Source organism: Chrysemys picta, chromosome 4 (genome assembly GCF_011386835.1).
Source record: "Chrysemys picta bellii isolate R12L10 chromosome 4, ASM1138683v2, whole genome shotgun sequence".
Classification (NCBI taxonomy): Eukaryota; Metazoa; Chordata; order Testudines; family Emydidae; genus Chrysemys; species Chrysemys picta.
Window position 1 is genome coordinate 100502772 of NC_088794.1, and position 15053 is coordinate 100517824.

General features: G+C 40.6%; 1 protein-coding gene across 13 annotated transcripts in view; it reads left to right on the forward strand.

The window, feature by feature from the left end:
- Positions 1-15053, forward strand: part of MEIS2 (Meis homeobox 2) — a 180571-nt gene that overhangs the window by 42317 nt on the left and 123201 nt on the right. For 7 of the 13 annotated variants that reach the window (XR_010600654.1, XR_010600653.1, XM_005299960.5 and 4 more), the window contains one exon: positions 12310-12455. Coding sequence is in view for 9 of the 13 variants with exons in the window: in XM_005299960.5 (XP_005300017.1) it covers positions 12310-12455 (146 nt within the window). In the remaining 4 variants the exon portion in view is untranslated. Of the gene's footprint in view, positions 1-1086; positions 1189-12309; positions 12456-15053 lie in introns of all 13 variants that reach the window. The other 6 variants (XR_010600652.1, XR_010600651.1, XM_042857440.2 and 3 more) reach the window with 1 other exon arrangement.

The following is a 15053-nucleotide window of genomic DNA, read 5'->3' on the forward strand; positions in this document are numbered from 1 at the left end:
GTCCCCTAGGAAGGGGACTAGATGGGATTTCTTTTGAAGCCCATGCTTTAATCACATAGAGGGGCCATATGTGACATAAGTCAATCCATTGTCCCAGGCACTGAATACCACCTCTGCTGTGACTCAAAATCACATCTTAGGTTCAGGGATGTCACAGCAGAGCACCAAGTCCCAGAGTGGCTTTGTCATTCCTTGCTTTGAGCCATGAGTTTTTAAATAGACTTAAAATTAAAACAAACCTGTGCCCTACATCCTCTCTTTCTCCCCCTTCTTTTGCCCAGCCTTTCATTTTCCAACCCCAATTCCCAGAAAGATTTTGTCAAAAATCCATGAATTCCTAGTGTTTCCACCAAGTCACACGTCATTCCTTGGTGCTGGTTTCAGCTGACTACTCAAAGGAGGTCCAGAGCTGAGTACCAGTGGAGCGGGTCAATGATCTTTTCTCTCCCTCTTGTCTCTGCCACACCTGGCCCAAATAACCCAATACATTTACTGAGCAGCAGGAAGGTGACCTGATTCTGAGTCTAACCAGCAAAGTGGTTATTAATGTGAGCCAACTGAAGCTTGTTGATCAATGTTCCTGTATCTGCCAACCTGCTTCTTTTAGCTCTATAGCTTATATGAATGAAGGAATACTTAGCTGTCTCTTCCCTCATGTCTGAGGCTAGTTCCAAAGTACTTAATAATGAACAGACACTACATGCTTCCGTTTTTTAATATTTGTTCTTAAAAGTCTTTAGTTTATTTAACTCATGTTTTAGGCTACTCTGGTAACCATTTAAAAATATCTGATATATGTATGCATTTGAGATATGTATTTCATACTTTATCAGTCAGTCTTTTGGAAACATTTTGGGCCTCCTAACCCAGAGTAATTGTGGGCCTGATCCAAAGCCCACCAAAGTCAATGGGCATCTTTCCACTGATTTCAGTGGGCTTTGGATTAGGCCCTATGTTTTTCAGAGTCGAATAGTATACTACTTAGACCACAAAAACGATGTTTAAAGTATAAAGGGTTTAACTTAAACCTACAAAAGCAGAGTGTCAGTGTTACAACTTAACCCTTCGCATTCTGGCATTTTCCAGACTGCCAACCAAATGAACACTTTAGGAGGAGGTGTATATATATGTCTGCAGCACCCAGAGGGTTAATCCACCCCATTGTGCATAAGTGTTGGAGCTCTTATGGTATGTAAGATCACACACAGTTTGGAGTTGTTTTGTATTCTTCTTAATATACATTCTCAGGAAGCATCTTCCTTGGTGCTGTTAGGGTATCTGGTGTGAATGTGTATGAAGACTAGTTCTCTTATTTGTATTATGAATTAAATACACATTTGTGTACCATTTATCCATAGAGAGTGCATGTTAAAAGCTTTTATAACTTGTTCCTATTAATGCACGGTTGCCCCTTTTTAGACTTTTAATATTCACCCATTCTCAGTTTTTGTTGTAAATCCCAAAAGAGGCTAATTCCCTTTATGGACTCATGGTCTGACAAATGTCCTTTTAATAATGAAGTTTTTGGAGTTTTAGGGGAGGGGGGGCAGGGAGGAAAGCATCTTAAAGGGGTAAATTTCTATATTACATTTTCAGTCTTAACAGGCTTTTAAAAATGGTTTAAAAATTGCTCTGAAGCTGAGCTCTTTTATGTGACATTTCAGCTAGTGCAAATTTTTATAGCTGAGTAATAAACCCCTACAAATAGGGGTTTCTAATGGGAACACTGATAGATCACTAACTACAGCAGTATTATTGGGCACCAATATAAGAGGGATGATTATTTAAAAACATGGCATTTGTATCCAACTGCATGTTTATCAGTGTTGTCTATAGGAAACGTCATTAAAATGTTCCATTGTTTGAATTTTACAAAAATTGTAGGAAAGATGGAGATGTTCAAAAGCATCATTTTCTTTTGTAAAGAACATATATATATATATATATATAGAGAGAGAGAGTATTAGAAATTATCTACTTATTAAAAAAGATGCATAGAGCATGTCTTTGTCTATGAACAACAGCTGCAAATTGTTAAAGGTTAAATATTAATGAGGTAACATTAAACATAATGAGGTAACTTTAGCTACAGGTAGGATTTTAATTGCACTTATTCTGCCCATATTCTTTGATATTACTGATGACAGAAATACTAAGACATCAGAAATAGAAGTTGATAGTTACTTAAAAACAAATAAAGCTTCTTAATTTATACCCACTTGACTATGTACATCTGAGTGAGGTAATTTTATTCATACTAAAACAAATAATAATAATAGCCCAGTTATAATTAAATATTAACAATATGAACTTGTGGGGGGAGGAGCAGGAGAAAGTAAAATTAACTTTTGAAGAAGAACTAAATACTTTTTGCAAACAAGTTAGGGCTATATTTTTATTTTATTTATTTATTTTTTTGCCTCTCGAATTCTTTATTGACCTGTTGATTCAGAGGTTGTAGCTAGTATTCTTAACTACACTATGAGAATGATACAATTATTACACTAAGGATATAAAAAAGGAGCAATTTAAAGATAAATCCATTTAGGCAGCAGCAGCAGGACATTTTGTGTGACAATATTTAGCATGATTAAAAATTTAATCAGAATAACAGCTATTTACATTCAGTTACTTCAAAGTAATTATTCTAAAGCAGGCAAAATACTTAGATGATAATTTAATAATGTTTTCCTCCGGTATAGGTGCCAAAACCTATGCATAAATTTCACAATTTGTGCTGAGAAAAAAATCCTAACAAACAGTATAAAAGCAAAGTCACTGAGCACTTTCTCTCCACACCAATGAGTTTCACTTTTGAGGGGAAGAGAATCATAAATCATAATAAACCACAAGTATTAATATGTCTCTGTTTAGGAATCGTGTAGTGCCTGTATTTCCATTTGGTTGAACAAGACCAGGGGCTGGTCCTACACTTCTTACTGAAGTCAATGGCAGTTTTGCTTGAATAAGGAGTGTTTAGTGGCAGTTTTGCCAGAGTAAGGAGTGCAAGACTGGGCCCTAGCTGTGCAAAAGAGACCCACAATTTCAAATGTATTACCTTTGTTAACTTCTCAGGCTAGTTTTTTCCTCAGCTTCAAGGATCTTAATTATAACATTTGCTGGTTCAAAGATTAACATTTAGCATTCCTGGAAAGGCTTTCTGGACACTAGTAACCTGATCAGTATGGTCTTCTTTTGGTCTCTTTCTCTCTCTCTCTGGTTCTTTGTACTGAAGGAGAGATGATAGTATCTGGCACATTCCTTGGATGACTTGAAGATAGCAGCCTTCTGTGTTTGGGGCTGAAAGATTGTGAACTCTGTGTTAGCAGAAATGCCACACAGGGGAGGTGAATAGAACATTAAAAAAGCTTTAGCTTTAGTTAGTGCAGTGCAAGCAGAGTTGAATTTGAGAGCTGGGACTTAAGTGGACATTTGTCCCTGCGTTCCTCCTTAATAAAATCTGAGTGTTAACTGTGGATAAGGGCATTTGAGAGATCACTAAAAATGAATCATTAGAGTGCCCAGAAGAGCTTTATTATGATGTACTGTGAAGAACTTTATAATATACTATGTACTTTTATTATGTGCTTATCAGATGCATGTACGTGTTACTGAGTATTATAAAAGTAAATTGTTTTGTCCTTTGCTGTAGAGCCAAAGCAATTCGTTGTATTAACATAACAAAACTTTTAAAAAATCTAATTTTCTATTACCCTGTGAGAAAGGACTGTTAAATAGAAACCACAAGTTTCATGACCACAAACATTTTTCTTGTGTATGTATATATTTAATTTGAAAATCCTTGGCACAGAAATACTGACTGACCAAACTGAGTTAAAATCAAAATTACCAGCATGATATCAGATTTCAAGATTGACTCCTAATAGGTGGGGCCTAGAAAGGTCTTGTAATTACAGTTTGGTTGTTGGGCAGTGTTCATAGCAAGCAGAATCACAGGAATGAGTCTCTTCCTGTAATACCACAAGGATGTTGCTGCGGATCTGTTAATCAAAGTAAAAATACTATGGAAAATAAATTATTAAACTATACTAGTATACTAACTTGCCAGATCCAAGGAAAAAAATGCAGCCACATTTACATATGTGTCCATCTGTCTGTTTTTACACTTTATGTCTCCAGCCAGTGGGTGAAGTGGTTTTAATCCAAGCTGCAGTCTGATTTTCCTTCTAACATCATATTTTTATGTGTAAATTATTTGTAACTGGATATACATTTTCTTGACAGTTGCTAGTTCTAAATTGTTCTTTTAAATAATCTCATCTATCTGGCCATGGTAGTTTAAACTGGAGTAAGCAGCAGAGTTCTCCATGGATAATTTTGTTAGTTAGCAGATTGTTACCATCTCAATGTTGCTGAAATCCCTAATCTCAGGTCAGCGTGAAGCTGCAGTGGTTACAATCCTGTTGCCTGATGTGGTGTGAATGGAAGTGCTTTCTGTCAGAAACATGTGGTCTCTTCAGTGGAGAGCCTGCGTAAATCCTGTGTAAATAGAGGGAGGCTAACAAAGGATGAGCCCCTGCAGCTCAGAGCATTTGGAGCCATTTGGGGGCTGAATTTGCTAAATGCTGCTTATACAGCCTGAAAAGTTGAAGAGAAAGGAGCATAAAATCCCTTCTTTTTTCTCTTTCTGCTCATACCCTGGGGGGAGGGTGTTAAGGGCCAGAGAAGCCTGAGGTAAGCCTATGAAGACTGTTTTTTCAGTGCTCTTTTGAGTGTGAAAAAGGTGGCATGGGTCACTGTCCCCTCTTTAATGTCGGAAACCCACACAGTCAGTAAATGTTGCATGTAAACTAAAGCATTTCATCTCTTCTCCTGCACTCCATGGCAGTGGGCCATGAACTAGTCACTCGAAAATCACAGAAAAATTTCACTTTAACATGTCCAGACAGTTTAGCACAGCAGGATGGTAAGAGAGATCAGTAATTAGCAGGTTTCCTTACAGTTCCCCATGTCCATATCAGAACATTTTCCCCACCTGATGTGAAAAAATGTTAGATTATAAAGTACTAAACATGAATCTATTGATTTTTTTATCCCAGCACACATAAGCCTTCTCCCAAAACAAAAGGCTACACAAATATTTGATCAGCATTTTAGTTTAAACCATAGTCCTTGTGAAACTGCATTCGCTTCACAAGTAAACCTCAGCTATAAAAGCTGATAATTATGAACACCAAAAAAACCCTAATACTAAACGAAAAAACACCAGTCTCTGCTTTTCTCTTAATTTCAAACTTATTTCCAAAAAAATAAAAAAATAAAAAAAAGGAGCCAGGAAAATAATAAAGGGGAAAATATGATAAAAATTAAAGTTCCAGGAGTTATTTCTGCAGGATCTCTTCAACCACCAACTTCAATAGCATATGTAGACAACAGAAAACCTCAAAAATACCTGAAACATCTTTCCCCTCCCTAAAGTAAACAAATTGAATATTTATAATAAATACCTCACTGAAAGGGATATAATGTAAAGAATAAAGAAAGACACCCCCCAGGAACAGAAAATATCACATTCAACTTTTTTTATTCTCCCTCTGGGGATGGTCAGTATATCCTTTGGTATTTTGCCATCGACATATGTAATTCTTTTTCGAGTGAGGGTCTTATATGCATTCCAAACGTGGGTGCGCATGTGCACCATGCGTCAGATCTGGAAGGTTTTCTTAGCAGGTCATATTGACCCGCATGTGCGTCGTGTGTCCCCTTGTGCCCTCAGCCCAGGGTATAATAGGCCCTGTGGGTCAGTGCCTCTCCAGTTCCCTCTTACTGCCACATGGCCTCAGACAGAACCCCTGTTCCTTCACACTCTTAACTTGCTAAGAGAGTGATCTACTTTCCATTTCCTGTATATAGTTGTATATAGCTGTTCTTTTTAGCGTTCTGTAGTTGTTCAACATATGTAATTCCTTCACCCATTGCCAAGTGTCGCAAGGGAGTATATCGTTAACTAAAGCCTGCAGACAGGGGCTTGTTCCTTACTGATGGAAACACACTAAAATGCCACGAAGGGAGGAAGGGTGGCTTTGTGATAAAGGCACCACACTGGGACTCAGAAAACCTAAGTTCTATGCCTGCTCTTTGAGTGACTTTCTGGGTGATCTTGTACCAGTCGCTGCAGGTTCACATTCTGAAGGGCCCTTAGTTGGGTGCACAGTTAGAAAAATACCTGGATGTTCCTCCCACCATCCTTGGGTGGACTGTGTCAAAAGGAATTGTAGTCCTTGTACTCTGGAAAGTCCAAGATCTTATTACTTGAAATGCACAAAGAGGTGGGGCTGTGTTCCCCCCCTTTCATATTGCTTACAGAGCAAGACTGATGCAGTAGGGGAATAAAAATGTACTTCATAAAGATGTATAGTAATTCTGCATACTTGGAGTTCTCAGAGCCTTCTTACCATGGGCTGCACCTTAAAGGTACCATCTAGTCCAGGGGTCTCAAACTCAAATGACCACAAGGGCTGCATGAGGACTAGTGCATTGGCCCAAGGGCCACATCACTGACACCCACCCCTTGCTGCTCCTGGCCCCGCCCCCACTCCACCCCTTCCATGAGGCCCCGCCCCTGCCCCACCTCTTCCCTGCCCCCATTCCAACCCCTTCCCCGAAGTCCTCACCCCAACTCTGCCCCCTCCCTGCACCCAGGGGGTGCAGGAGGGGTGCGGGGTGTGGCGGGGGCTCAGGGCAGGGAGTTGAGAAGCAGGAGGTGTGCAGGGTGCGGCAGGGGGCTCAGGGCAGGGAGTTGGGGTGTGGGGTAAAGGAGGAGTGAGGGCTGCAGCAGCGGGTCGGGATGCAGGGTGCGGCAGGGGGCTCAGGGCAGGGAGTTGGGGTGAGGGGTGCAGGAGGGGTGAGGGGTGCAGCAGGGGGTTGGGATACAGGGTGTGGCAGGGGGCTCCGGACAGGAGGTTGGGGGATGCAGGATGGGTGCGGGGTGCGGGCTCCGGCCCGGCGCCGCTTACCTAGAGCGGCTCCGGGGTGGCAGCGCCGTGCACTGTGGCCAGGGCAGGCTCCCTGCCTGCCTGCCCTGGCCCTTCTCCACTCCGCTCCAGGAAGCAGCCAGAGTCCCGGGGGGAAACGGCGCCATGTGCTGCTCTTGCTGCTCCTCCAGGTACCTCCCCCAAAGCTCCCATTGGCCGCGGTTCCCCGTTCCCGACCAATGGGAGCAGCGGGGGGCGGTGCCTGGAAGCAAGAGCATGGAGCCCTCTACTCACCCCGCGCCCTGCCCGGGGCTGCAGGGCCATAGTTCCAGCCGCTTCAGGGAGCAGCGTGGGGCTCGCAGCACCACAGGGTAGGCAGAGGAGTGGGGGGCACGCGGGCGGGGGGGGGCATGAGGAGCTTGGCAGGCCGCATGAAAGAACCCCGCAGGCCGCGTGTTTGAGACCCCTGATTTCTAGTCCATCATCTCACTGTGCCTCAGTTTTCTTATCAGTTAAATGGGGTTAATAATTATTTTTACTCTGCAGGGTGTTATGAGACAAAACTAATTAACATATATAGGGATTATTAATTTTAAAAAAGCTCTATAAAGGAGTTGTGATCAACTGAGGCACTCAAGCCAAGAGCCCAGTGGTTTAAACAAGAGTGGGATGGAAATGAGGTGCTCTGACAGAAGGGTCCTTGATTCTGGATCTGGGTTTCCTCCTACCTTAGTCACCTACAGCACAGGTTGTGTGACTTCAGAGCATACCATAAGACTCTTCTGTTTTCCCAGGCTTTTTCCATATGACCAGAGATTGGGTAGTTGGAAAAGAGGCAGTTTGTTTCTGTTGGGGGTTGCTCTTATTGATCTATTGAGATACTTGGTTTATAATAGTTGTACAGTACCCAGAGCTCCAGTTATAAATTTAAACAAATAAAGGCAGGTGCAAATGTGTGTGCATATGAATTCCCACACATGACTTTCATGAAGAACTCCCCTTCCATTAAACTATTGGGCCTGAACAATCCCTCAAAGGTTTTTTGTAAAAAACTGCATGTGCACTGCACTATATTATATTATATACACCATTTGTTTTTTTTCTTTCCAAAATTCATACCTGTTAAAGTAGTTGCATTATTTTTAGTACAATGGTGATATGTTTTTTCTCCTAGTTGAGGTGTATCCTTTCTCTCTTTTGTTCAACAATAACGTGGCTAACAGCTACCTGACCAGATGCTGAGTTCTGCAACATATTTTGCCAGAAACAGTTTTCTGGCTGCCTTGCTAGTTATGACAGTGGCAGTAGAACTGCTTCTGGAGTTTGGACCTGTGTTGGTACCAGACTTCTGTGATTATCCTGTTGGGTTATCATTTTCCTTAGAGTAAGAATTTGATATTTTCTATGTGCATCAATGAAATTCGAAAATCCTATTCAGATGCCATAGGAACAGCTCTCTAAGCAGTATTAACTCCAGCTCTGCCATATTCCTTCCCTGTGAAGGGGAGAACAGCACAGGAGTAATTGGGATGGCAGAATATTAACAACATAGAGTCTTGTAAGCTGTACTGCCAAGGAGAGCAGTGTGGTCAGGCAGCCCCTCTGCAGAATTGGAACTGTTAGTCCCCAGTGATTCCCTCAGGCCTGTGAGATTTGTCCCTAACCTCCAGGATCCCTGCCATTTCCACAAACTCTTCCATTTGAGGGGAGGAACAATGCATGCTAACTCAATGAGGTAACCCTGGATTTATACTGGTGAAACTGAGACCAGATTTTGACCCACTGTCTGTCTCCTTATCCCATAACAGCAAAAAAACACGGGGGCTGATATTCCACTGCCTTGCACACCATGTGCTCTGTTCCCCTCCCGTGGGTATTACTGAGTGTGTGCTATACAGTGCTTAGAATCTAGAATGGGATTGTAAGCAAGTAAGGCACTGTGCCTCTTTCTCCACTCACTTGGACCCTGTGTAGTCATTTACCCCTGTACAAAGACAATGCAAAACACTACGTTGCACTCTCTCTACAAAGGGTAAACAAGTACACATTGTGCAAGGCAGTGGACTATTGGCCCCACCAGTTTTTGCTGCTGTGGGATAAAGAGACAGACAGTGGGTCAAAATCTGGTCTCAGTTTTACCAGTGTAAATCCAGGGTTACTCCACTGAGGTCATACGTATTGTAGCAATACGTTCCCAACATTTGAGGCTTGATTCTACCATTCTTATGTATGTTGCCTAGTACCTTGATATGTGAGTGGTCATATCAGTGGGACCAATCATGCAGTTAGGATTGTGGAACTGGACCCTAAAATAATTAAAATATGGTTCCTTTTTATATAACAGTATTTCAAATGCAACTAATCTGGTCTGAGATAGGATTTAAAGGACCTAAAATCTGTTTCTGATCTCACCAGTGATGATGTAACTCCTTTGAGTTCACCGGAGTTACTCCTGATTTACACTAGTGTAACTGAAACCAGAATCCATATCTAAGAAGTTCTAAATGCACTAGTCATTTAAGTGTCGTGTTTGCTAATGTGAGTAGCCCCACTGAACACAGGGCAGTAAGGATTTGCAGGACTGAGCTCTTAGTTTGCGCATAGTGCCCAGTTGTGGTTGGTTTGTCTGTGGGATTTTTTTTCCCTCCATAACTCAGGTATCTAGGAACACAAATCTTACAGTGAGTTTTCATCTGCTGATGTAATTTGGAGGCACTATACTTAAATTTCCTTTCATGGGGTGAGGGGAGAGATTAAGGAAACACTGTCTCTCATCTCTTTACCATTGATTAGGTGGAAAAGGCACTGCAAGCTTTAGCTGAACTTTCATCTCCTGCACTATTATTTGCCTTTTAAAGCAAGGATATTCACATCCTCTCCAAAAGGTCTAAATGATGCTTTAAGACTATTGGTGATTTCAGCTGTTTAAACACAAACACACACACACACACACACACACACACACACACGTGTATGTCTACAGAGGCATAGGGATCATTTATATATGTGTATATGTCTCTGTACCAAGAAAGGGACAGAGAGACTGAAGGAAAGAAGATTTTATATCTACATGCAGTATGTGCATACACACCTAGATTTTACATAAGGAGACAAAGATATCTTTATCTAGACGATAGACAGACAAACAGACTGATTGACTTCAAACTTGCACTTTCACTGTGGCTGTTACCCCCCCCCCCCGCATCTCCGGGTACTGCTTTTCAAAACTGCCTGAGGCTACAGTACAGCACCTCAGATCCCCAAGGCCCATTGCCTGGCTCCTAATAGCCACTCTCCATCTGTGTCACATGAACAGCTGATGAGATAGCTCCAGTGTCTGTATTTTGGAGAGCACATCCACCCAGGTTAAAATGCTGGGGTTGCCAAGGAGCAGTCAGAAGGCATTAGTGTTTGTGAGAATTTGCCTTGCAGCAGTTCCTTGGCATGTGGAAAGGGTGTGTGTGTGTGTGTGTGTGTGTGTACGTACACGCACACGAGGGGTATGGGTAGGGGTGGGAAACATGGGGACAGCCTGGTAGGAAGGAGATCATTCTGAATAACCAACATTTCTCAAAAGTAATTGGTTTATGACACTGTATAGGCCCAGGCATCATTTCTTTTGATTATTTTTGCACCCATTTGACTCACCTTTATTTATCATGAACAGAAGCCAACAAAAAAGAGAGCAGCGACTTCGGGGTCTTGCTCTGGTGTTTGGGCAGATGGAAGGGAGCTGCTCTGCCTTGGGGCAGGGTGGTTGTAATGAAGTGGCCTGTCAGTCTGTAAATAGTGAGGGTCATCTCTTCCATGTGATGGAGGGTATCACATTGCAGTGAAAATGGAAATGTCAATAAAATTAATCTGCCAGCTCTTTGCTGTGGCTTTTCCATTTCTCGGTCCAGGAGGGTTGTGGGGTTTTTTTTGCAAGGGGAGGTGGTGGAAGAAGGGTGAGTGGACACAAGGGAAATAGATGAAGCTGAAATAAAAGTTTGGAAGTAAATGGTCTATATGTAGCAGTAATGTATTTGTTTTAGTAGCACTAAAGAGCTAGAAGAGGCTATAGGAATTAGCTCGTGGATCTATAGCATTCCTCAGGAAGCTATGGAGCGTCTAGCTCAGGCTACATTGAGCACAGAGTTTATTGTTTTAGGCTTTCTTGGACAAGGTTTTTACTTAGCATGGGATTTATGGCATTTACTGCTAATGAATGTCTATTCTTAAATTACAAAAACCACCGTCTCAGCGCAATTCCCAGATGTCCTTCCAGGACCTCGGCTTCTTAAACACCAGCAGGGAGCATAAACTCTCCACTTCTCTGTTTTCCTCTTTCGTGTGGCTCCAGGCTAATGATGTGTAAGGAAAACATAGCAATCTATAAAGTCTCAGTGCTGTCCCAGTATTCTTCATTTATTTTGCATTTGATTATGCCACAAGTCGGATCTTGTTTCTTTCCTTTTTTAAAAGTTATTAGTTCAAATATTAATGTAGGAATATGGCATATATTGCTGCTCTTGATTGATGCCTTCCCAAAAACAGGAAGACGTGCTCGTATGAATTTTAAGAAAGTAGGGGTCCTGCAATGCCTTGCCAGAAGAGTTTTTCAGATACATAATTTAGATGCCCTCCAGGCAAGCTTTCAAGGCATTTTTGCTGGAGGGCAAGAAAAAATAACTATGACTGTTAAAAGTAAATGATTTTTGCTAATGCACAATTAATGCCAGGGAAAAGCACAGAAGAGAAAGATGTTGATGGAAAGTTCTGATTAAGTGAGCACCCTACCTTGATGTGCATTTTTTTTTAATGATAATGATCACTGATGCAGAGATGTAGAAGTTTTCATGTCATGCAAATGCTATGTGCAGGATCATATACGGTGTGTGTGTGTAGGGAGATGATAGTTATGGGAGGGGGCTGATCTGACAGTGTGTTATGGCACTGAACAGTGACACAGTTACTGTCACCTATGCAGAAGGCCTAGAATATATAGACTACAGAACATCTAAGTTGAATACATGCAGTATGTATTCAGTAGGGTTGTAGGCATGCGTTTACAGTGAATGGGTTTTCTTGTGGCAGGTTTTCCCACATTGAATCCTGTAATTGACAAAGAGCTATTGCACTATGTCAAGCACACAATTATAATTGAATTAATGATATGTGCATGTGTGAGACACAAAATTAGTATTTGGAGAGACATGGTTTCTAATTTTTACATATTTGTATCAGCAATCATATTTAATGAGAAAATGCATGTGCCTGATGTTCTATCAAATCAAAATAAGGCTGCATTAGTTTCCCAATAATTAACGATACCTTTTAGTTTATATCTTTTGTTTATTATGTCTCCTTCCACTTATTTTGTTCTTTCTTTTAGGGGATGGGTTAGACAACAGCGTAGCCTCACCTGGTACAGGGGACGATGATGATCCAGACAAGGACAAAAAGCGTCAGAAGAAAAGAGGCATTTTCCCCAAAGTAGCAACAAATATCATGAGAGCGTGGCTTTTCCAGCATCTCACAGTAAGTGGAGACCAAAATAATAAAAACATAAAAAATAGATTTTTGTTCACATGCCTGATGAGGTTTATTCATTATTATTAGAAATCAATTGTCCCCATAATTTTTTGGAAGACAGTAGGGATCAATGATCACTTTTATTTTTTCTAGAAGTGTATTTATTTATTTATTTTTTTATTTCAGTCTTGGAATCATGACAAGTTGAATATACATCATAAGATATTAGCATGAAACAACACTAGGGTAGAAGGCAGCCATTTTTGGTTTGCATTCCAGTAATGAGAACTGTTCAAAATGTTCTTAAGATGAAAAGGAGTTTCTACATTTAGAATATAGTATATATACGAGGACACTAATAAGGGAGTTGAGTATCTCTACCCTCTGGATTGGGTTATTGTTGGCCTCTGTTTACAACAAACCGCATATGTATTAGAAGGAAAGTACCGTAATACTCCCCAATGCAGGTATTTCAACAAACATTGCAGGATGCTAGAGAAGTCATGAAGCAGCTTGCAAACTTGTCATGTGTTAGTTTACATGAGAAGTATAGATGGCTTATAGGTTCTCTAATTCCTCAGTTCTGTAAAACAGAGATTAAAACACCTTTTTTAGCTGTTCTTCAAGTCCAATATCTTAAAAGCTAGGCCTATTCTCTTCTGGGGGAAAGAGATTAATTATGTGAAAAAGCAATACTTTTGGTAACAATCTATCTTTATCCTCCTGTTTGCAACTGGTTTTATGTGTTGGTGTTCTGTTGACTATTACAGCTTCACTTAAACATCAAAATACATTTTTACAGAAGAACTGATAACTCTCCTATAGTTTACTATTCAGATGAAAATGCTAGAAAATGGTAAAATTATCATTGATGATGATGATGATTATTATTGATTTTTTTTCACCCCTTCCTATAAAATTGTTTCCAACTATTCTGTTTGGCCTAATGGTTAAAAAGATAATAGCATGGTTAACTACCTCACATAAGGGGTTCTTTGTGACTACCAAAGTTATACATTTCCATAGTGGTTGACATTAGTTACAGTGTCTTGATTCCAGGACAAGGTACCCCTTTTATTTATGGTAGTGACTATTGAACTGCTCTGCTGGTAGAACAGCTAATGGGGATCGGGGGTGTGTGTGTGGAATAGATCCACATTTCTAAACCATCATTTTGATGTAAGGACATTAGTAGCAAACTAAGGTGCATTGATCTGGCCTGTGGGGTCAGGATTAGCTAGAATAGCCAGTGTCTCTGCTGGAGTAGTGGTTATTCTTGCCTTCCAGCTATGGCCATTTCAAAGGTCAGGTGCCCTGTACCCACTTGGCTCAGAGGAATTAGACAGAACATGAGTCTCTGGGCTGATTACTTAACCAAAGACAAAATAATGAGTCCTAAGCAAATACTGACTAATTGAAAGGGCTGTAAATCCATTACATATTGGTCAGGGATAATCAGGAGTATTTAATCACTTTTATCTATTCAGGAGCACTGAAGCTGCAACAGCAAAGCCCTGAACCTTGCCATGTGCTTATTATTCTCATCATTATCAAAATTACTTCACAGCTGTTCTTTGCTACATCACCTCAGCTGGAGATTTACTAACCTGTAAAATGTTTTTAATTTGGAATTCGAGTGAGTGTGAAGGGAGGGGGTTTCATTTTTAGCTGGAGAGTATGGCTACAGGAACAGCAAGGGGAAACAGCTAAAACCACGGGCCACAAATAATCCATTTTCTTTCACACAAGCTTGCATGTTCATTTCCTTAACTCTTACCAAAGTTTGCAATTTCTTATTTTTTTTACCCCTGCTTCCTTTCTTTCTTGTGTGTGCATTGAAAGCATTCAACACATGCTTACTAAACAATCAGCTATCTCTCGCTTATCTTGAGAAAAAGCCTCACGGTTTTGCCTTTTGGAAATCCACCCCCTCCATTCTCCGCCAACTCCTTCGCCCCAGATGAATTGAGGAAGTTCAGCAGCTTTGATGAGGATGTTCCTGGAAAAAAAAAAAAAACCCACCCAAAAACAAAAAACCTTTTACCTTCCAGGCTTTAATGAGTTTGCATGTGCTGAAAGATTTACTGTGCTGTAATTCTCAGACCTGAGAACTGATAATGGAGACCCCTGACTAGTGCAATGTAAATTCAGAAAGATTTTTGCCATAAATGCATGCAGCGAAGGAAGAGAAGTCTTTCTTCTAAATATCCTTCACTTTTTCTCAGATTAGCTTGTCCATTCAAAGTGCAATGCCAGCTCTATCGCAAAGGGAATCTATGATGTATAAATTATTGTTTCAAGTAAATTTCTTTACAAAAGGAGTCCATGATTCAATATACATTCCTTCATTACTACTCTAACCTTATTTCAAATTGGTTTGTCCCTCTTTTGTGCTGTATGACCTGTTCTTGTATTACAATAATCCCCTGATGTACCCTTTTTTCTTTCTTTTTTTTTTTAAAGAAACTAATTGAATTATCTCATTATTTTAATTTGTTAAGCAAATGTATTTTACATCTCAGGATGTGTTCTTAAAGAAGGGGCTGCTTAGGCTTTGCCCCTTGAATGGGCCATTGGTGCATTTTGACATTCATGCATTCATTA